At 43.8% G+C, this 24,424-nt stretch overlaps 1 protein-coding gene across 2 annotated transcripts in view; it reads right to left on the reverse strand.

Annotated features, from left to right (window-relative positions):
* MERTK (MER proto-oncogene, tyrosine kinase) overlaps positions 1–22,303 on the reverse strand; it is a 111,246-nt gene extending 88,943 nt beyond the window's left edge. The window contains exons 1-2 of one of the 2 annotated variants that reach the window (XM_072770238.1): positions 22,034–22,177; positions 6,180–6,299 (exon numbers count right to left, since the gene is read on the reverse strand). In XM_072770238.1, coding sequence (XP_072626339.1) covers positions 6,180–6,195 — 16 coding nt within the window. In that variant the 5' untranslated portion in view covers positions 6,196–6,299; positions 22,034–22,177. Of the gene's footprint in view, positions 1–6,179; positions 6,300–22,033 lie in introns of both variants that reach the window. The other variant, XM_072770239.1, reaches the window with a different exon arrangement.
* Positions 22,304–24,424: the final 2,121 nt, after the last annotated feature.

Genomic DNA, 24,424 nt, shown 5'->3' on the forward strand with positions numbered 1-24,424 from the left:
GAGTGAATGCACACCACCACTTGAGAAAAGTGACACAGAAAAAAGGACCATTCATGGGATGAAACTGACTCCTGAACAGTCCCGTTTGTACCAACGCTAACAAAGCCCTGCTAGCAGAAACCAAGTAGCTGAATAGAATGGGCCTGGCAGGAGCTTTGGGAAGCAAGGGGAATGTATGGTCTGGCTGCTTCTGCATGGAGGGGTCACAGCTGTGGCATGGCGGCAGAAAAGAGGGAGTGCAGCAAAACCCCACTGACATGCCTGCACAGAGGGAAGAAACCAAAGTCAGGTATAAAACATGGTTGTTGGTAGATCAGATTTTCCACATGCCCCCAACGAGGCATAGGGTTGCCAGCTAAAAAACAAGACATTCCAGTTACACTTGAATTTCAGATAAGTAACAACTGTGCCAGTACACAGGGATATACTCAGTCAAATATACATCACAGTATCCATTTTAGCCCAAACCAGGGGCAGCCACAGTGCCAGGAGTCAATTCATTGTTGCCCTCCCACAGGCTGGCCTCCTGGGATGGGTCTGGAGGGGCAAACAGGGACCCTAGCAAGTCAAGCTATTCAACTTCTCTGAGCCCTGAGGGTGTAAAGGGGCTCAGACCTTTAAGCAACAATGATGATAATAACCAGGATCACTTCCCCACTTCCCCTGGTATTTTTTTTTTTTTTTTGGCTTAAGAAAAAAAAGCAGGGATGCCTGGGTGGCTCAGTCCCTCAGGGCATGATCCCAGGGGGCCCCACATCAGGCTGCCTGCTCTGTGCAGAGCCTGCTTCTCCCTCTCCCTGCAGCTCCCCCTGCCTCTGTATGTGCTCTCTGTCAAATAAATAAATAAATAATATCTTTAAAAGAAAAAAAGACAGAGCCTACCTGTGCCTTTCCCCCTTGTGCACACATTTCAGCAGTGAAGTCCCAAGGCCCTCATGAAATCCTTCAGCCTGTACCCCACTTTGTGACTTGGGCGTTTAACTTTTTCTTGGTAGAAGTCCTTTGCAAAAGAAGCTTCCCAAGCAGACGGCAACCCTTAAGTTTTTTCTGTAAAGGAACACCAATTCAGCCAGAAAAGAGTTCCAGAATCTGACTGTGATTCTTCATCATCATCTTCTAACTCTCCAGCATGCCTTCAAAACTAGCAGATATCAGACTCTCCAAGAAAGGTGTTAAATGGCTTTTTTTTTTTTTTAACACCATGGCTACTTTTCACCCAAAGCTGCACCCAAGTTTATTGGTCAGGGGTGCACTTTGGGTATCAGGACTTAAAAAAACATATCTTCTCGCGATTCTAATGCATAGCCAGGGTTAGACCACCTGGTCTAGGGAATGAATCCAGTAGCCCAAATTGCCTTGGGTAAGGGAGCTCTTGAGAGTCCAGCCTTCCCCACCCAGAAGGCTCAGGTTCGAATGCCTGTGGTTTGGGAGCATGATAAGTGTAAGAACTCTGGAGTCAAAAAAGGAAGGTTTATCCCCACCCAGCTCAGCCACTCAGGCCAGAAGACCTTGTACAAGTCACTGGTCCAAGTGAGACTCAGTCTCCTTGTTTGTAAAGTAAGACACATAACACCTCCTTCTTTCAGAGATCATAGAATGCTGCACATAAAACTCCATGCAGTGCCTGGCATGTACAGACATGCAATAAATGGCACGTAAGATTTTCATAACAGAAACACCTCATCTGTCTTGTTTCAAAGGTGCAACTAGTCATGTCTGGACCATCAATGCTGAACATATGGGACCAATTATGCTGACTTAGACCATTCAACCTCTTGCAGTGAAATATGAATATATGTTTACTTAACTAAGGGTTTTCCTTCTCTTTCCCCTTTGGCAGCACATCAAGTGTTACAGAAACACTGAAAGAACACTTTCTGGCCAGAGTAGAGCAGTTTGCTCTGGGGTGTCTGGGGTTGGTTCTCCCCAAGGGCCAGATGTGGCTTTCCCGAGATCTAGGAGAGACTCTCAGTCCCCAAGTTTAATTCCTCCATCATATCACTCCCAACACATACATTTCAGCCCACCAATACCTGAATGCCTACTAATAAAAAGCCTTTATCGGGGCACATGGATGGCTTAGTCAGCTGAGTGTCAGACTTTTGACTTTTGGCTAGGGTGGTGATCTGGGGGAGAGGGAGTGGGATCAGCCCCATGTTGGGCTCTGCAGAAGCTTGGAGTCTACTTGGGATTCTCTCTCTTCGTCTCCCCCTGCCCCTCCTCCCACTTGCACACATGTGCGCTCTCTCTCAAATAAATAAATAACATCTTTAAAAAAATAAAAAGCCATTCTTCTAAAGAAAAAATTACTTCCTTTTAAAATGTGTCTATTTCTGGAACATCAAACATCTAACAAGAATAGTTTGTCAGTCTTTTCTAAAGGCAGTGGGCTGTCCAAAAACAGATATACTTTTCCCTACACTTCCTACTGAGTACAATAAAAACAACAGAAACAAACATTAAACAAACAAACAACAACTACTCTGAAAAGTGGAGAGAAGGCATCTGAACTGGGGACTTCTGGATGCTAGGCACCATCATGATGAATTCCCTGGGTTTTCCTTCGGCTCCATATGTCTCAATTTGGAAATGTTACCAGGCAAAGACCACTACTAAAAAACAAAACAAACACCAACACAAAACCCCAACAAAAACCCATTTTTCCCCAAAAGACCAATAAAGGGAGAGTCCATCAAGACAAAAGGCTTTTAGACAATAAACTATTTTCCTCCAGGTAAACCACCCAGAAAAAAATATGGTCCCATCTCCACCCATGCCAGCAAAGGTCAAGTGGGGAGCTTAGACCTCCACCCTTATTGGGTTGAAAAGAGGTGCCACAACTATTCCATCGGGTGGTATCAGAGAGGTCCAAGTAGAAAGCTGGGCCTCACTGGATTATGTTAGTAAAAACCATGTGGGAAGCCTGGATTTCCACTCCTATCCGGCATTAACGAGGCATCCCTCCCCATCCCCACTAGGGTGGTATCAGAGAAGGCCCAGTAGAGTCGGGCTATTCACTGATGCCAGCAAGGCATCTCTCCTCTTCCCCTAGGATCAGTGGAGGTACAGTGGGGAACAGTTAGGAAGTAATAAGGCCCCTCCCAGATAGGAGGTATCAGTGCAAACCTAATGGACAGCCAGAACTCCCATCGCACCTCTGACCAGCAGTAGCTCACACTCAGATGACAATGGAGGCTGAAGGGAAAACAGAATTCTACCCCCAGCAGGCAGTGAAGAGGCAGCATAGTTCCCCAGCCAGCCAGAACAGTCGAGAGGAAACCCAGTATAATAAATGATAAAAAATAAGAGCCAGAGTCTCATAACACAATACCGCATAGGTCAGGTTTCAATAAAAAATTTGATCTCAAACTGAATGAAATACCAATACCGAGTGAAAAAGAATTATCTGAAAAAGGTTTTTTTGGGGTTTTTTTTTTAAGATTTGTATTTATTTATTCATGAAAGATATGGAGAAAGAGAGGCAGAGACACAGGCAGAGGGAGAAGCAGGAGTCCAATGTGGGACTAAATCCTGGATCCTGGGATCACAACCTGAGCCGAAGGCAGACACCCAACTGCTGAGCCACCCAGGTGTCCCTGAAAAAGGCTTTAAAAAATGAATCATAAAAATATTTCAATAAGCAAGTATGAACATGAAACACATGAAAAAATGGAAAGCCACAGCAAAGAAATATAAAGTCACAGTAAAGAAATCAAATTTATAGATTTTTAAAAATGCAACTTTTTGAACTTTAAAATACAATAACCAAAATAAAAAACTCAATGGGTAGGCTCAATAACAGAAGGGAGGGGGCTTCTGTTAAAGAAGAAAAAAAAATAATCAGTGAATTGGAAGACAGAACCATAAAAAATTATCCAAACTGAACAACAGAGAGAAAAGAGACTAAGAAAAAAAATGAACAGATTCTGGAACCTATGGGACTATTACCAAAGATCTAACATTTGTATTAACAGAGTCCCAAAAGGAGAGAAGAAAGAAGAGAGCAAGAATGAAAAAGCAGGGATCCCTGGGTGGCGCAGCGGTTTGGTGCCTGCCTTTGGCTCAGGGCGCGATCCTGGAGACCCGGGATCGAATCCCACATCGGGCTCCTGGTGCATGGAGCCTGCTTCTCCCTCTGCCTGTGTCTCTGCCTCTCTCTCTCTCTCTGTGACTATCATAAATAAATAAAAATTAAAAAAAAAAAAAGAATGAAAAAGCACTTGAAGAAATAATGCTGAAAACTTCCTAAGCCTGAGAAAAATATAAACTTACAAATCAAACATCTGAGTGAACCTAACGTAGGATAAACCCAAAAAATATCCACACCAAGATACATCATAGTCAAACTTCTGAATAGTAAAGACAAAGAAGACTTTTTTCAAAGCATTGAGAGAGAGAGATGATGCCTGACCTACAGGGGAAAAACAATCCAAATGGCAGTATACTTCACATCAGGAACCATGGAGGACAGAAGGAAGTGGCACATTGCATAAGTGCTAAAAGAAAAGAACTCTCAACTTAGAATTTGTCAGAAATGAGGGGAAACCAAAATATTCCAGATGAAAGAAAAGTAAGAATTTGTCATCAGCAGACATACTCTTAAAAAATAGCTAGAGAAAATTCTCTGAACAGAAGGAAAACAATAAAAGAAGGAAACCTGAATCATTGGAAGGGAGGGAAAAACACAGAAAGCAAAAATATTGGTTAATACAATAGACTTTCCTCCTCTTGAGTTTTCTAAATTATGCCTGATAGTTGAAGAAAAATTAGAACACCGTCAGCTATTCTGCTATAGTTCTATATATGAAGAAGAAATATTTAAGATAATTATGTTTTAAAGAGAGAAGTAAAGAAACTTAAAAGGAGATAGGGATTTTATAATTACCTTGAACTGGTGAAACAGCAATGCCTAATAATATCAATATCAATAATTATGTTAAATTTAAATGATCTAAGTATATTAAAAGGCCAAGATTGGCACAGTTGATTAAAAAATTACCCAGGGAAAATAAATAAATAAATAAATTAATTAATTAATTAATTACCCAGGGGTGCCGGGTGGCTCAGTCAGTTAAGCGTCTACCTTCAGCTTGGGTCATGATCTTAGGGTCCTGGGATAGAACCCTGCATTGGGCTCCCTGCTCGGTGGGGAGTTTGCTTCTCCCTTGCCCTCTGCCCCTCCTCTCCCAGCTTGTTCTCTGTCTCTCCCTCTCTAATAAATGGATAAAATTTTTTGAAAAACCACATTACTCAGCTGTCTGCTGTTTATAAGAAATCCATGGCAAGTATAATGATATAGGCAAGTTGAATGCAGAAGACAGAAAATGATACATCATGCAACCATTAATCAAAAGAAAGCAGGATAGCTACACTGATATCAGATAAAGTAGAATTCAAAGCAAAGAAAATTACCAGAGACAGAAAGGCAAATTATATAATGATAAAAGACTCAATCTACCAAGACATAGCAGTCTTAAATGAATGTGTACCAAAGCAAAGAGCTGCAAAATATGTGAAGCAAAAACTGATATAACTGAAAGGAGAAATAAATCAATACTGTAGTTGGAGATTTCACCATCTCTCTTTCTCTCCAGAGAAATGAGGCAAAAAATACAACTATAGAAGAACTTGGTGACACTGCCAATGGAAAGAATCTAGTCCACATTTATAGAACATTCCACCCAACAACACCAGAATCCACATTCTTTCCAAATGACGATGGGATATAAACCAAGATAAACTATACCCTGGGCCATAAAGCAACTCTCAAGAAATTTAAAAGAATTAAAATCACACAGTTTGTGTTCTTTGACCACAATGGAAATAATTAGAAATAACAGAAAAGTAACAGGAAATTCTCCAAATACTTGCAAACGAAACTTCTATATAATTTCTGGATCAAAGAGGATGTCTCAAGGGAAATAAAAATATATATATAGAACTGAATGAAAATGAAGATATATCAAAAGTTGTGTGACATAATACAGTGCTGAGGGGAAAATTTATTCAGTAACCTAAGCTCAGAACACAGACAAAGGAGAGCAAAACAAAAAATAATATATTTATAAGAAATGAAATTGCAAAAAAGAAAAGCAACAGAGAAAATCAGTGAAACAAAGAACTGGTTTAAAAAGACCAATGAAGGGGATCCCTGGGTGGCTCAGCGGTTTAGCACCTGCCTTTGGCCCGGGGCATGATCCTGGAGTCCCAGGATCGAGTCCCACGTCAGGCTCTCGGCATGGAGACTGCTTCTCCCTCCTCCTGTGTCTCTGTCTCTGTCTCTCTCTCTCTCTGTGTGTCTATAATAAATAAATAAATAAATAAATAAATAAATAAATAAATCTTAAAAAAAAAAACCAATGAAATTGACAAATCTCTAGCAAAGAAAAAAAGACACAAATCAGTAATATCAGGAATGAAACATGAAATATTACTATTCACTGTACAGATATCAAAAGGGTAATAATTAAATGCTATGAAGAACTCTACACACAATTTTGACAGTATAAAGGAAATGGACTAAATCCACGAAAGAAACAAACTACTACAATTCACCCAACATGAAACAGATAATTTGAATATACCTATAACTATAAAGAATATTAAATTCATAGTCTAAAAAATTCCCCCCAAAACAAATTTCCAGGCCCAAATGGTTTCACTGGATAATTACACCAAATGCATAGTATCTTCCAGAAACTAGAAGAGGAGAGGACAAAAGCCAATATATTTTACAAAACTGGTATTGTCCTGATACCAAATCTAGACAAACACAGTACAGAAAAAAAGTAGAGATCAATATCCTTCATGAATATAGATGCAAAAGCTCCTTAACAAAATATCAGCAAATGGAATTCAGAATATATAAAGAGAATTATATACCAAGATCAAGTGGAATTTATTCCATGGATAGAAAGTTTCAATATATGAAAATCAATCAATGTCATCGACCATATTAACAGGCTAAAGAAAAAAAAGTCATATAATCAGATCAATCATTTAACAAAGTCCAACAACCATCCACAGTTTTTAAGAAAATAGGAAGAGAAGAGAGCTTGCTCAACTTGAGCATCTACAAAAAACCAATAGCTATCATTTTATTTTGTGGTAAAAAAAAGTTCATTCTTTTCCTCTTAGATTAAAAACAAAGCAAAAATGTCTGCTTTCCCCATTCTTAATTTGTTTTTTTTTTGGTTTAATTTAAAAAAAATTTTTTTTTTTTATTTATTTATGACAGTTACAGAGAGAGAGAGAGGCAGAGACACAGGCAGAGGGAGAAGCAGGCTCCATGCACCGGGAGCCTGATGCGGGACTCGATCCCGGGTCTCCAGGATCGCGCCCTGGGCCAAAGGCAGGCACCAAACCCCTGCGCCACCCAGGGGTCCCCCTTAATTTGTTTTTAAGTAGATTCCATGCTCAGCATGGAACCCAACACAAGGCTTGAACTCACCACCCTGAAATCAAGCCCTGAGCTGAGATCAAGAGTTGGATGCTTAACCAACTGAGCCATCCAGGTGTTCCTGTATTCCCCAGTCTTAGTCAACATAGTACTCAAAGTTCTAGCCAAGAACTTTTCAGTAAAGCAAGAAAAAGAAATAAAAAAGCATCAGAAAGGAAGAAATAACAGTCACTATTTACAGATACGACAGTCTACATAGCAAATCCCACAGAATCCATAAAAAATATCCTTAGAACTAATAACTGATTTCATCAAGGTCACAGAATACAAGATAAATACACAAAAGTTATTTTATTTCTATATACTAAGTCATGAATATATAAACATCAAAATTAAAAATATAATACCATTTATAATCACTCCCAAATAATGAAATACTTAGGTAAAAATCTAACAAAGCACATACAGAACTCATATCCTGAAAACTACAAAGCACTGATAGGCGAAATAAAAGAAGATCTAAATAAATGGAGTATGAATCGATTCTCCTCAAAGTGATATACAGATTGTAGTATAATAAAAATACATTTAACTGGTCCTTGTCCCCAGTTCCTGGCACAGAGCTCCTAAAATCCCCAGTATTGCCCCAGAGTGAGGGCAGCCTGGATGGCTCAGTGGTTTAGTGCCTGCCTTTAGCCCAGGGCGTGATCCTGGAGACCCGGGATCGAGTCCCACATCGGGCTCTCTGCATGGAGCCTGCTTCTCACTCTGCCTGTGTCTCTGCCTCTCACTCTCTGTGTCTCTCATGAATAAATAAAATCTTAAAAAAAAAAAATTTCCTGAGTGAGAGCACCTTTGGAACATGTCTGAGTTCACGCTAATAAGATGACTTAGGTTGGGGCCACTGAATGCTTCAGGATGGAGCTGGTCATCAGAAAAACATGGGATTTAGAGGGTTAGAATATTCTGACCCACACCCAACCTCAAGGTAGGAGGGAGGGGCTGGAAATTGAGTTTAGTCACTAATGGCCAATGATTTAAAAACAATCATGCTCATCATGCTCATGTAATAAAACCCCATGTAAAAATCCCAAACAAGGTTTGGGGAGCTTCTGAGTTAGTAAACACATCAATGTGCTGGGAGGGTGGTACACCCAAAGAAGGCATGGAGGCTCTGAACCTCTTCCCCTACATATCTCTTTCATTTGGCTATTCCTGAGAGGTATCATTTATAATAAAGCTGTAATTGTAAGAATAGTGCTTTCCTGAGTTACGCTGGTCTAGTGAACTACCAAACCTGAAGGGGAAAGGATGGCATGGGCACCCCTGAATTTGTGGTCAGCTGGACAGAAGTGTGGGTGGTCTGGACACTTGATTTGAGCTGGTGTGTGAAGTGCGTAGTGGTCTTATGAAATTGAACCCCTAACCTGTGAGGTCTACACTAACTCTAGGTAGTTAGTATTAGAACTGAATTGAATTGTAGATGCCCAGCTGAGGTCGGAGAATGGAGAATTTGCTGTTGTCGAAACTATATATTTGATGTCAGAGAAAAAGCACATACAGATTTAACATACAATTCCTAAAATACTAGGAAGATTTTTTTGTAGATAAAAACAATATACTTCTAAAATTTGTGTGGAAAAGCAAAGGATCTAGAATAGCTAAAACAATTTTGAAAAAAGAAGAATAAAATAGGAAGAATCAGTCTCCCCAGTTTTGAAACTTATTACATAGCACAATAATCAAACTGGATAGTATTGGCAGAGGTAGAGACAGATTGGAACAGAAGGGAACTAGAAACAGATCCACACTTTTTGGCAAAAGTCAAAAGCAATTCAATGAAGGAAAGATAGCTTTTTAAACAAATGATGCTAAAACAAGTGGATATTCAAAGACAAAAAAAATTAAACTTGACCTAAGTCTTACACTTTATTCAAAAATTAACTAAACATGGGTTACAGATATAAATATAAATGTAAAACTATAAAACTTTTAGGAAAAAAAGAAAATCTTCAAGATCTAGAGCTAGGCAGAGAGTCTTACACTTGCCACTGAAAAGTATGATTCATAAAAAGAAAATTTGATAGATTGAATTTCATCAAAACTAAAAATGTCTGCTTTACAAAAGACCCCATTAAGAAGGAAAAAACCCCAAAACCACAGACTTGGAGAAGTTATTTGCAAACCACCTATCTGACAAAGCACTAGTATCTAGATTATTAAAGAACCCTCAAAACTCAGTAAGAAACCAACAACCCAATTAGAAAAGGGTAAAAACATGAAGAAATGTTTCACCAAAGAGTATATATGGATGACAAATATGCACACGAAAATGTGTTCAACACCGTAAACCATCAGGGAAATTCAAATTAAAACCACAGTGTGGTATCACTTCATACCTGTCAGGATGGCTACGATGATCAACAGTGGTATCACCAAATGCTGTCAGGAATGCGTAATCTCAAGGGCCCACAAAGTAGAAAAGGAGGCAGAAGACCTAGTGTCAGTGTTAAAATGCCAGAAGGACACAATCCATGCTTGCTGGCTTTGAGGATGGAGAAAGGGGCCAGGAGTCAAGGACTATGGATGGCCTCTAAAGTTAGAAACGGCAACGACACAGACTCTCCCTACAAGTCGCAGAAAGGAAGGATGCCCCGCTGTCACCCTGATTGGATTTTTTAACGATTTTATTTATTTATTCATGAGAGAGAGAGAGGCAGAGACATAGGTGGAGGGAGAAGCAGACTCCCTGTGGGAAGCCCGATGTGGGACTTGATCCCAGGGCCATGACTGAGCCAAAGGCAGACACTCAGCCACTGAACCACTCAGGAGCCCTGTCACCCTGATTTTAGCCCCAGTGAGACCCATGTCAGACTTCCGACTTACTGAACTGTAAGACAGGATATTTTGTTGTTTTGAGCAACTAAATTGGTGGTAATTTGTCATGGCAGCAAATGGAAAATACAGTATTATTCCATTTATATAGCATTTTTGAAATGACAAAGTTACAGAAATGGAAAACCGATTAGTGATTGCCAGGGGTTAAGGAGGTGAGAGGGCAGAGGGATAGGAGTAGGCTCTGAAAGGGCACCATGAGGGAATCCTGTGTTGGTGGAGTGTATCCAAGTCAGTATCTGGCTGCCATACTGTACTACAGTTTCCTAAGATATTACCCTTTGGCGGAAACTAGGGGAAAGATACACAGGGGCTTCTCCATATTATTTATTAGAAACAGCATGAGAATCTAAAATTATCTCAAAAGTGTTATCTTAGGGCAGCCCTGGTGGCTCAGCGGTTTAGCGCCGCCTTCAGCCCAGGGCGTGATCCTGGAGACCTGGGATCGAGTCCCACATCGGGCTCCCTGCATGGAGCCTGCTTCTCCCTCTGCCTCTGTGTCTCTGCCTCTGTGTGTGTGTGTGTGTGTGTGTGTGTGTGTGTGTGTGTGTTCTCATGAATAAATAAATAAGTCTTTTTTTTTTTAAGTGTTATTTTAAAAATCCAACTATGTTTAAGGCAAAAGCCATAGCATCTGTATTATTTGCCTGCGCTCACACTCTGCCAGCCTTTCTACCTGCACGATCTTCTCTGATCCTAGGCAGGGAGTATCATTGCCCCTAGTTCTAGTGAGGAGCCTGAGGCTCACAGGTGCTAAGCAACTTGCACAGATCATCACAGGCGGGAAGGGGTGAAGGGACTCCTCCCAGTCACACTTACCCTCACCTCTCCAGTCACATTCAGGCCCCAGCTCCTAAGCCTCTACTTGAGGTTAGTTCTGAGGGCTGGGCAGAACGGGGCTCCAGTGTGCTTTGTGTCAGGCAAAGGGCGGGTGGGACATTCAGGGGGGCGGCTCTGGGTGGTGAGCCTGGAAGGCCAGTGGGTGCTGCTTAGATGGTCTAGCCTGCTTTGCAGACTGCCTACAACCAGTCCTGAGCAGCATTACCAGACCTATCTAGAGTATACTTGAGGGATGCCTCAGTTGAGATCTTACATGGCAATAATGTACCTAGAGGATGTACAGTATGAATGCTTTTCTCTAATGTCAGTTTGGCAATTTTTGATGAGGATGAAATTGCAATACAACCTATAACTTAGCATTTCTACCCTTAAAGACTCATACATGTCTACCCACAGTCAGACACACATGCAAGTTGATGGCCATCTTAACTTGAGTAGTGGTTTTGACACCTAGTTGTCAAAACTCATCAAACTCGACACTTAAAATCTGTGCATTTTATTATAGCAAATAAATCTCTATAAGGGAAAGATTACAAACAAGAATGCTCATGGCAATGATGTGGGAAACAAAGGCAAAAGAAAAAATATTTCCTCACTACTTACAGCCTACTGACAAGTCCTTAAAACAAGCAGAGGGACCTTCCTCAGGGAGCTCAGCTGCCTGATGTTGACGCTTTGGCAAAAGGCAATCTTGGCTTGACATTGTCCTGACTCCCCCAGGATCCTGTGAGTCTACTTTATGAAAATTCCTTTGGAAACTTCTTTGTCTCTACCCCAAGATATATGTTGTCAGTCATCCTGCAAGCATACCACCCACTGACATACATCCGAAGGGTCTCATGACTGAGGTTTTCAGTAAACAGTAATACATGACCCTTTCCTAACAATAGCTAGCCTCCTTAAGGTCCTGGAAACCTAGTTTCCAAAATACCTGGGAGGCCTGTGCTGTCCCTAACCCCCTCCCAACTTGAAAGTGCACAATCAATTACTCCTCATGATTCCAGTGCAGCTCTTTCTGCTCCCAGGTCCCATCCTCATACTTTAATAAAACCACCTTTTTTCACTAAAGATGTCTCAAGAATTCTTTCTCAACTGTACTGCAAACCTCAACATTTCTACACCAGCAAAACTGTCTGTAACAGAAAAATTTAGAAAACTCTAAGTGCCCAATAAAGGAGACCAGATAGGAGACCAGATAAATAAGCTACAGTACATCCACGTATTTGCCTATGAAGATAAATAAACTAGGGCAACACGGTTCAACCCAGACGAGCCTAGCAAACTTAACACAGAATGAGAGAACAAGCTGAAAGCAAACACACTATTTACATAAAATTTTATCACATGTGTATAGCAGCAGCTGTAGCACCCTGCTCAATGCTCAGTCCCCCTTTTCCTACAAATGATCTCCTGATCAGGGAGCAACCTGCCTTGTTACCACATTTGATTGGTCACTCTTCCCTGCAGCTTGGGATTGATGAAGTTTTGGAATATAGGTAAGGTCTGGAGCCAACAACCAAGAAAGAATTCTTGAGATGTCTTTGGTGCAAAATGGAGGTTTTATTAAAGTACGGGGACAGGACCCATGGGCAGGAAGAGTGGCTGCCCCAGACCTGTGAGGGGTGGCTGATTATATACCTGGGAGTTGGGAGGGGTTTGAGGATAGTGTACTCGCTAAGGAATTTTGGAAACAAGGTTTCCAGGACCTTGAGGGGGCTAGGTATTGTTGGGAAAGGTCACTTATTACCGTCTAATAAAACCTGAGTCATGACCCTTCAGATGTGTATCGGTGGGCCATGTGCTTGGAGGATGATTGCCAACACATATCTTGGGGGGTTAGAGATAAAGGGAAATGTCTAAAGGAATATGTTAAAGTAGACTTACCAGATCCTGGGGGCCGGGCTAAGATTGCCTTCTGCCCTTAGCAAAGCATGAACATCGAAGGAGTTGAGTCTGTAGAGGAATGTCACTCTCCCTGTTTCAAGGACTTGCCAATGTGCTATCCCAAGCTCGTACCTTGTCCTCAGCTAGCCCTGTGTTCCCCCATCAGTATCGCCAGGGGAACCCAAGCAGAAGAATCAGACACATTGCATTGGTAGAGTGTAACAAGAGATGTGCACGGAATGACTCAGACTCCTGCTGGTCAGGGCTGTACCCTAAACATTGGTTCCATAGGTCCTAGGTGGGGCCTGGGCTTCTGTATTTTGAAAAAGCTTCCTAGCATACTTTTTCCTTGGCCTCCTAGCCACCATGCTTAGGAGATTTACATCCTATAACTCACATTATAAAATATTGTGATTGTAATATAAAATTACATCATATATGAATAGACTTTTAAAAATGATAAAATTCCCCCTGAATGCTGGGATTTCTGCTGTGCACCCTGGGAGACGTGCTCTGCTCTGCCCAGCCCAGAAAGATTACATAAGCATCCCCAGGTCTTCCAGAATCCAAGAGTCCATGCTCCCCGCAGATTGGACAGTAAGAAGCCATAATTTGTTTGGGCAGGTCTCAAAAACACACATTTGTGTAGCTGGAAGGGCTATTTCATGGAGGCACAAACGGCCCAGGCGGCAGGGAACGGCAGCTGCCCACAGTAAAGAACCCACTGGCATGACTCATTTTTAAGAAAGATGCTGTAGTGCCTCTGGCTTATTTCTAGGCTGATGCCTGAAATCATCACCCACAGCCAGAGTCTGGTGCATAGCTGGGAGGCTCACACTCGAGCTAAGGGAGTGTGTCTGGAACTGCAGTGAGAAAGCATTCCATCATGCGTCTCCCCTTCAGACAGAATCTGTTTTCTGCCCAGAATGTACCCCAGAATCACCTATCCACCCTTCCATCTGATCGGTGGGGATCTGGAGTTTCAGAAAGGTGGAACATCATATCCCAGGTATCCCTGCAAGTTAATACCTAAGCTGGGATGAGAACTTATATCTCTGGACTCCCAAAGTGGTTATATTTTTCAACTAATGCTTAAGATGCAATGCTAAAATCTAATGAGCTTCCTCTTTTCCTTGCTCCAAAACTTTCAAAGAACATTGTTTTCATCAACAAATCTTCAAATCCTGAGCCAGAATTGTAAAAAGGCTTAAGGGCTGGTTTCACTTCCTGTGTGGAGGCAGCCTGCCATGGACTGCAACAAGTGGAAAACCAGCCCCCAAAACAGGCGGCACTTGGGATCCCATGAATATTTATCACCTCACTGTGCATTCACTAAGCAGGGCAGGGATAGAAAACAACTTTCAGCAAGTTTGAGTCCATGTTCTAATATTCTCCATCAAGACAGCTTGTTCTGACTTGTAAAAAAAAAAAAAAAAAATCATTTTCAAAAACCATAATGAGGCCAGTCTACTGTTAGTAGCTTGAACAAGCCCTAAAGCTTAAAATAGCAAAACAATCGCTTCTCCAAGATAAACAAGGCTTTCCTTTGTGTGTCTAATGAGAGGCAAGAACACAGCTAAAGCAGATTCTAAGATGTTTACTGTTCTGAATGCTGAGGTAACTGGAGCTCCCCCGGCCCCCGCCCCCAGAAGAGCAGATCATACAAAAAGGGATCTGTCCCAGAGCATTTGCCTGATTGTCAAATGCCAACCTGAGACCTAGGTCCTAAGGGTGGGCCCCCTCCTGAGCAAGCTACGGTAAGGTGCTAACACCATGATGATCAGATCTGGCTGGGGCTCTGGCTCACCCCACAGACGCCAGACAGTATCTTTGAAGGAAGAGATTGAAAAATATCCAGAAGACACCATTAATGACTGGGTATAAGGAGACATAGTAGCATAGAATTTGCTTCCATGAAAGTCTATAAATTGAGAAGAAATGAAATGGGTTTTCTCCAAGCATAAGTCTCTCAAACATTCTTAGTTTTTGGTATAAAATTTCTATAAGATCTTGGTCCAAACAAAAAGTCAACATCTGTCCCCTCTGTCTCTTTCTCTGTCCTGCTCTGCTCCTCCCCAACTATCCCCAAGACTCATGGAAAATCCATTTTACCATTAAGTGAAAGAACTGAGCAAGTTTCTCTATGAAATGTATATAAGAAATAATCAAACTTTCTTCATTTATTACTTTAAGGCACCATGAACTGGGGCGCGTGGGTGGCTCAGTCATTAGGAGTCTGCCTTTGGCTCAGTCATGATCCCAAGGGTCCTGGGATCGAGTCTTTCATTGGGTTCCTTGCTCAGCAGGGAGTCTTCTCCTTCTGATCTGTGTGCTCTCACTCTCTCTCTCTCTCTCTCAAATAAATAAATAAAATCTTCAAAAAATAAAAAATAAAACACCAGGAACTAAGGAGGTGACCTGGATGAGGCAGTGTAGGGCTTCCCTAGCAGGTCACACCCGCTGGATCCTGCAGCCTGACAGAGGCCCTGAGAATGGGAACAGCAACACCGCTAAGAAGGCAGGCTGTCTAGCTGCTCCACGTGCCGCTGCAGCCAAGCTGAGAGGTCTCACAAGACTGAGGAAGACCTGGGCCTTGCTGGGGTTAAAAATCTTTATAGGGGCACCTGGATGGCTCAGTTGGTTAAGTGTCTCCCTTCAGCTCAGGTCATGAGCCCAAGGTCCTGAAATAGAGTTCTGCAGGGAGCCTACTTCTCTCTTTACCTCTGCCTGCCACTCTCCTGCTTGTGCTCTCTCTGTCAAATAAGTAAATAAAATCTTTTTCTTTTAAGATTTTATTTATTTATTCATGAGACACACACAGGGAGAGGCAGAGACATAGGCAGAGGGAGAAGCAGGCTCCCTCCGGGGAGCCTGATGCAGAACTCAAACCCAGGACCCTGGGATCATGCCCTGAGCTGAAGGAAAACACTCAACTACTGAGCCACCCAGGCACCCAATAAATAAAATCGTAATAAATAAATAAATAAATAAATAAATAAATAAATAAATAAATAAACAGCAAAAAAGAATCTTTTATACAATTCAATAGCTACAATTCAGCCAAAGAAAACTGAGGCCTGCGAGGGAGAAGGTGCCCGACTGGCAGGTGCTGGCAGTACTTCTGCTCTCCAAGAGGAGCCCACAGATCCTAATGAAATTTTCAACCGCTGACTGGCTGCATTTTCAGCCTTCAGCTGGAGGCAGAAGGACTAGAAGAGGGGTAAACAGACAGAATAAGTTACTTCTCGATCTGAGGTTAGCAAATGGGAGTTTGTAGGAGGCAGAGGAGCCAGAGGGCTTTCCTCAGGGTACCTGGGCGCTGGTCCATACCTGTCACCCAATAGGAAGTGCCTAGGAGCCAGGAGTACATCTGGAGCTCCTCGTAGTTCCATTTGCTCAAGGACCACCCACACATGGACACACTCACACACGTACACAGTTAATCTAAGAAACAAAGCCTCATTTTGTATCCACTGCAGCCAGAATGCTTCACTTGGAAAACAGAGTTTTAGCAGATAAAAAGGAAAGGGATTATCTGGATGTTTACATTTAAAACCAACCAAACCAAAACAAATGCAAAAATAAAAACAAACCACACCCACTTTGGAGTAGCATTATGTGGGAAAAGTTGAGCAGGAATTGGACTTCATTTTTATACCTTCCTGAGAGGCACATGACGGGAAGCTATTCCTGTACTATGTTAAGTCGGAACTCAATAAGTGAAGGAAGCAGGGCAGGGGGAGGGGTAGGGAGTGGCAGCAGGGCAGGCCCTGCGTCCTCAGATAGGCTACAAGTGACAGGCATGGGTTTTGCAAGCAGTACTAGGAACAAAGCCCTAAAGAGCAATGACAAGGACCTGGACGCTCTAGGTCTCTAGGACGACAAGCACAGCTCCTTCCCTAAACTGCTCTGACCGGTGGAGGGTGGCCCACAGCTCTGTTTTTATATTTCAGGTCGCAACTTAGGTACATTTCAGAGAGTAAAGAAGAAGCTTTCCCCGCAACACCTTTTGTCTAGGAAAAAAAACATTACCCCGGATTTTGAGTTCAGAAGAATGGAGGCAAAGCATCGGCAGTGATGGCTAATATTTTTGGAGCATTTACCATGTGTCCTTAGCTCATTGCATCCTCCTGCCGGTTCTGTGACTAGGGAAGAGACCCACGGTACCAGACAGGAAACTGAGGTCTTGAGTTACCCACGGCCCCCAGGGCTCCCCAGGAGCCCGCCAGGTAGGACATGAAGCCAGGCTTGCTGCCTACCCAGCCTGCCTGTTAACATTTTCATACCAGTCCCAAGAAGCTCATGTGGTGAACCTGCTTTTTCCCGGTTTTTTAATAATCATTAACCTCCTGCAGAGACTCATACCAACCCAGAGCCATGGGCTTTCGGTTAGGATTAAACTAGTGACACCATGTGCAACAATGTGCATGGAACTAGTGGGTATTATGCTAAGTGAAATTAGTCAATCAGAGAAAGACAATTATCCTATGATCTCACTGATATGTAGAATTAAAGAACAAAATAGAGATCATAGGGGAAGAGAGGAAAAATAAAACGACGAAAATCAGAGTGGGAGACAAGCCATAAGAAACTCTTAATCAGGGATCCCTGGGTGGCGCAGCGGTTTGGCGCCTGCCTTTGGTTCAGGGCGCGATCCTGGAGACCCGGGATCGAATCCCACGTCGGGCTCCCGGTGCATGGAGCCTGCTTCTCTCTCTGCCTGTGTCTCTGCCTCTCTCTCTCTCTCTCTCTCTGAGTGTGACTATCGTAAATAAATAAATTAAAAAAAAAAAAAAAAGAAACTCTTAATCATGGGAAACAAACTGAGGGTTACTGGAGGGGAGGAAGATGGGGGGGTTCAGGGTAACTGGGTGATGGGCATTAAGGAGGGTATATGATGTAATGAGCCCTGGGTGTTATATAAGACTGATAAATCACTGACCTCTACCTCTGAAATCAATAATACATTATATGTTAACTAATTGATTTTAAAATTTTAAAAACACACACAAGAAAAGAAAATCATATATATATATTTTTTAAGTAGGCGCCTGACTGGCTGAGTCTTAAGGTTAAACTTCTGCCTTCAGCTCGGGTCATGATCCCAGGGTTCTGGGATAGAGCCTTGCATTGGGCTCTCTGCTCAGGGAGGAGCCTGCTTCTCCCTCTGCCTGCTTCTCCCTACTTGTGCTCTCTGGCGCGCTCTCTCTCTGTTAAATAAATAAATCTTAAAAAAAAAAAAATTAAACTAGTGAAAATGGGCCAAAGTCAAGGCACTCAGGGTTACAAGCCGGATATCAGGCAACCTGCCTCTGGGAAGGAGCTGCTAACACTATTTTTAAAGTGAAAAATCAGTTTTTGACTTCCCACCCACCCTAAAATAGTTAAGAATAGTTAAGAAAATATAAAATGTCAACATTGCTATATTGGATTAATATAGCCCAAAAGTCTACTTTCGATGTCCTAAGTTACCTAGTAATACAATCACTTTGGCATCACAGCAAAATATAAGATTATTTTTTATCAACGAAGCCCCAAGCACAAGGGCATGGGGAGCTTCTGCATTCCGTTTCTGGGTGAGCCAGCAAGAGCAGAGTAGCAGGAGGAACGGTGAGATCTACAGAGGCTTGGTCCTTTAGTACACTCCACAAATACTCACTGAGCTTCTGAAATGGGTGAAGCACTGTGCCATCTCACCATCAGGTAGTGAAAAGTGTTATCAGTAATTTAAATTCAGTGGGAAGTGTGTGTATGTGTGTGTAACTCTGGTTGAGGTGGGAGTGAGGGAAGGCCTCCTCTAGGACATCTGAGCTAAAACCCAAGGAGCCAGCATGCAGAGATCTTGGGGAAAAGATTCCAGCCAGACGGAACATCCACTGCAAAAGTGCTAGAGAGACACTTGTGGCTGGAGCAGTGTGAACATCAGAACAAATGGAAATGGGGCAAAGGGAGTGGGAGGCTTTTCACGCCCTTGCAAACCATGGGAGGAATGGGGAGCTGCTAGAGAATTTTAAACAAGGGGACAACACAGTCCAATTCATCTTCACGATTTCATTCTGGCGATTATGCAGTAAGCAGCGGTTACATATATGCGTTCATTTGCAGGTGGGGAGGAGCAATGTCCTGGCTCAGCTTTTCTACTCAGCAGCATGTTCCTGAGTCAGGGCATCTAAAGATTCAACTTGTTCAAAACCAGCTCTGACTGGTAACTCACTGGCCCTGCTCTTCAGATTATCTGGAAATTATTTCTAAAAATCAAATTGAAAAACATAATTATTGTGAATTTTAAACATATCTGTGTTCCAGTCATCACTTTGAAAAAAAAGCAGATCAGAATGCCTTTATAAAGTATTTATTTTTAAAGTGTGCCCTGCGTACTTCCAAAAAGCATTTGAGGCCATTGTCATCAAGCCTGTAAACAACAGGACAACTTAAAGTTCTCTCCAGGAGAATGTTTACAATATATTATAACGCGGGTTAAGGCATCAGCTTGGGAGGGAAATGCTAACGTTGAAGGGTTTTAAAAGCCTAATTTGTTCAAAGGATTGAGTTTAGCTGCACGTACTGCTTCATCACGGGTTAGATCCTTCACTTCTATCCATTTTCGTATTTCTCCTCCTCTATTCTCTCCCTGGCCCTCTTGAGATCCACCCTTTGCCTGGTTTCGCTGCTCACTGGCTCCCCCATCCAGAGACTGAGCAGAAAGGACGGATTGGAAAGCTTGATGCCCTTGGTTCAGCATTTTCAGTTCTCTGTGTGTGTGTGTTTGTGGGATGGTATTTGTGTGTCCACATCTGTGTATATGTATTCGGCAGGGGTGGGAGGAGTCCCTAGGTTAAAGTGATATGTAAATTTTAATTATTTATCCATTCCTCTCCATTGTATACACACACATCCCTCACTGTGTCCCTCTTTCTCTTTCCCTCTCTAAAATTTTAAAACTGGATAAAAAGTCTAATTTCCATTTTTAGTCTCTACCCATAGCATTCTTACTTCTGTTCTAATTCTGCCAGTGAGAATCCCATCCTTTAAGCTTTCAAAAGGTATGATATAACATTGTCAGACACCTTACTGGTAAATTCAAGATAAAAAGCAAAAGGTAGGGTACCTGGGTGGCTCATTCAGTTAAGGAGTTGACTCTCAATTTTGGCTCAGGTCTATGATTTCGGGGTCCTGAGATGGAGCCCTGCATCAGGGTGGGTATGGAGGCTGCTTAAGATTCTCTCCTCGGGGCACCTGGGTGGACCAATTGGTTAAGCATCTGCCTTGGGTTCAGGTCATGATCCTGGAGTCCTAAAATTGAGTACCACATCAGGCTTCCTGCTGAGTGGGGAGTCTGCTGCTTTCTCTGACCCTCCCTCCTTTCATGTTCTCTCTCTCAAATAAATAAATAAAATCTTTAAAAAAAAAAATCTCTCTCCTTCTCCCTCTGCCCTCCCCCTAGCTCACTCTCTAAAAAAAAAAAAAAAAAAAAGTAGAAGAAAAACTAGAAAACTTTTTCATTCTTCCTGCTGGGTGGGTTTTAGCAGAACTTTTATTATTGATTATTTGACTAAAGCTAATTGTCTGCTGCAAAAGGCTTTTGATTATGGTTTTTAAAAATTTTGGAGAAACACACCATTTAAAAATATCTCAGAAGCATCAAAACTATCGTTTCTGTTGCTTTTCCCATAATTTTCACCACATTCACTACCCTCCAAGACTATTTATGGTCAGTCTTCACTAGTAGCAAAATAGAACAGATTTGCAGCAGATTATGAAAAATAAATCTGGCAGAAATGCCAAGGAATTCTTTAGGGTTTGGTGGGGGTGGAGAACAGAACTGTTTAACTTCTTTGATTGGTTTTGGCTTTTGATGTTTGCTTCAAATTGCTATGTGCCCCCAAATTATAAATTGCATATGCAACTTAATGTGTGCTGCTTAGGAATTTTTTATTTGAGTGACTAAGCTTTCAAAGGAAATCCTCAAAGGAAAACATTAAAAAAAAAGAAAGAAAGAAAATATTTTAAGTAAATTGCTTAACTATAAATTGAACTTTCCAGGTATTCTTAACAAATATCTGGGACTGTAATTAGGTAAACGCTATTCAACCATGTTTATGATCAAAAGAGACAAAAACAAAACAAAACACATGCTGAATGGAAATAGAAAACTTTTAACTAAGGAAAAATGCCAGGGATGTGTTTATTCAAAATACCCCTCCCCCACACACACCAATTTATTTTTCTTTTTGGCAACACCTGGTGAAGCTTCTCCCAGCTTCCTCAAGAAATGCAACAGCGACCAAACTTTTACCTTGTGAATCACTTAGCCTCCAAACAGGCTGTTGATGCAGAAAGGAAGCCGCCTTGCCTAGCGCCTATCAGTCTAGAACTTTATTGGAATGTAACAGAATCGGGACAAACCTAGCAGCAATAACAAGGGTTAAAAGAATGCTTCCCTTTGTCCAAGGTCCCCACACTCACAGGGGATCCCTACAAAGAGGTGCTAACATTGCCCTTAAGGACCCAGGGGGAGCAGACAGGGGGGCAGATCCCCGTCTTCGGTCGATCGCAGCACCAGGAATGTGACTCCCACTCCCCAGCTTGCTGGTCCCCCGGCACCGGTCCCTCGGGAGATGGGGCCCGAGGCTCCCAGAACTACTGCCCAGAGCCGGGGTCCAACCAAGCAACGATGTCTAGAGGAAAGTTTTCAGCGCCTTCCGGACCAGACCTGCGACAAAATTCCTCTGGATCGAAAACTTCGGGACCTGCAGCGGGCGGAGCTCGATCTCCTCCTCTGCGGTAAAGGGGAGCTCTCGGCGCCCACCCCTGCGGGTCTTCACCGGGACGCGCACCCACGACCCATCCCGGGCGCCCCGTCGGCGGCTGGTGGGGGCGCCTGCGCTGCACGCCCTGGCACCGCGGCGCGCGCGGAGGTGTTTGCAAACGTGCCCGGCCGCCCGGCGCGCCCCCGCGGGCGCGCACCGTCCCCGGAGCTCCGAGGCGCGAGCCCCCGGCCCCATCGCCACTCACCTCGCGTCCCGAGCGCGCGGACGAAGAACCACAGCAGGAGCGGCAGCAGGGCCCGCCCCATTCCGGGGCCGCGGGTCTGGAAACTCTCTCCGATCGACGGCAGATGGACGTCCCAAACCTGCCCAGTCCCGGGTCGAGCGCGCCAGCGTGGTGGCCCCGGGCCGGCCTCCGGGCAGCTAGCGCCCAAGTGGCGGCGCCAAGCCGCGGGCAGGAGGCGCCTAGGGCTGGAAGGGGCGGGCCGGGGGCCGAGTCCGAGCGGACCCGAGCCAGTTGGGGTGGGGAGGGGGCGGGAAGGACGGTGGGGAGGCGGGCCGCCAAGGGGAAGGAAGGGGACTGGGCTGGACGGCAGGGGCGGGGAGGGGCGGGGAGGGGCGGGCCCTGGGCCGAGCCCGAGCGGCCCGGGATGGGGGGCGGGGGTGGAGAGAAAAGGGGGGGGGGGCCGGAGGGGAGGAGGAGAAAGAGCCCCAGCCTGTGCGCCCGCCGGGAGCCCGACACGTGTGGGTGGGAGAGACACAGAGAGGGAGAAAGTTGGAGGGAAGTGGAGGGCTTCCGAGGCCTCCGTCAGGCCCAAGAGGAGGGTCCAGCACCTTGAAGCCGCAGCGATCCCCAAATCCAGACGTACACGACACAGAAAACCCTGGCAGCAACGTTCCCAGAGGCGAAGGCCACCGTGGCACCGCTTCCCGCCGAGCGCCCCCTGGGTACCTGGCCCAAGGTGCGAGGCCCGGCCCCGCGGCGTCGAGGAGCGCACTGCCTCCAGGGGAAGAACTTTTTGCTGCGCCCCCGTGAGGAGTCAAAGAGAGGTGACACTTAGGCAGGGAGATGAACATCGACAATGCTGCGACCAGCAACTGGAAAGGCCCCCTGACGCTGTGAAGTGTGGAGGAGCCAAGAGGGCAGGCAGCTGCGAAGAAAGTTCATCATAAAAGAAAGCGAAGCCACTTTTACTGACAATTGCAACAGTAACTTACATATTTTCTTAAAGGAAACATTTTTAGGGTTATTTTATTTTTAAAGATGGATGGATGGATGGATTTGGGAGAGGGTGGCAGGAGAGGGCGGAGAGAATCTTAAGCAGCGCTGAGAGTGGAACCTGTTGATGGCTCCATCCAATGACCCTGAGATCACCATCTGAGCAGAAATCAAGAGTGGGAGGCTTAACGTACTGTGCCACCCAGGTGCTCCAAGATGAATTTATATGAATGTGATCCTTTTTGACAACATGAGCCAGATCATTGTCATTTCTCTGCTCAAAACTCTCAAAACTCTACAGTGTTTCCTTTCTCGCTGCCTAAAAGCCAACGGCCTACAAAGTCCTACAGGATCTGGTCCCCTACCCTGTCTGACCTCATCTCCTTGCTCTACATCCATTTTAGCTGGTTTCCCATCAAACAGTCCCTGAACTTTAGTCTGGCCGGCCTCTTTGGGTAAATTTGGCTATAAAGAGACAACCAACCCAAATGCATTTAGCCAGGTTATTATTTATACTGGTAGCAAAAGCAAAATCAGCATGGTGTCAGCTCCTTGAGTCCCCAGTCCCATAGGACACCAAACCAGAGGGGCCAGATGTATATACTTGAGCAACGGGTTGCTCTGCTGCTGGATAGCCAACTCTACACTACTGCCAAGCAGTAATATGAACTTACACTGGGGTCTGCAGTTGTAGCCTTCAGAGGAGGAGGAGGAATGGAAATGGAAGGAAGGAAATGGAAAGTCCTGTGCTCAACTAAAACTAAGGAGAAGGAAGAAAAACAGGCTTGCTGCAGTCTCCCACAAGATAGGGATAGGAAACTGCCTTCCAAGAGCTGCTCACCAGCCTTACCTCCTCTTGTTCCAGGAGGAATTCTACAGCACTATGTTAAGACTTGGGTTAGACTGTAGTCGATCCCTGCCTACGTGGATGTGTGGAAATATGCAACGTCCCCAGGGCATCTCAACAGGGTCGTTCTACAATTTTCTAGTTATGGCTAGTATATACTACACAGTCTGCCACCCCAGGGTATTACACCAACTGTTCCCTCTGCCCAGAATGCTCTTCCCCCAGACTCACACACTCTTGGTTAACTCTACTCCTTCAAGTTTGCTCAAACCTCTTTCTTCATGAGGCCTACCTTGCATAAAACAGTTCCAATGATCTATTTCTATGTGACATACCACCCCAAACATAGTGGGGATAAGACAGTCATTAGAGTCATGGATTCTATGGGTCAGAGATTTGGACAGGGCACAGGGGAGACAGTTTGTCTTTGCTCTCCCATCTCTGCTGGGATCTTAGCCTCAAATGGCTGGGGACTAGAATCATCTAGAGCAGGGGTCAGCAAACTATAGCCTGCCAAAGTATCACATGTTTTTGTAAAAAAGTGTTATTGGAATGTAGCCATTTGTGCTGCT

This window comes from Canis lupus, chromosome 12, assembly GCF_048164855.1.
Source record: "Canis lupus baileyi chromosome 12, mCanLup2.hap1, whole genome shotgun sequence".
NCBI classification, from domain to species: domain Eukaryota; kingdom Metazoa; phylum Chordata; class Mammalia; order Carnivora; family Canidae; genus Canis; species Canis lupus.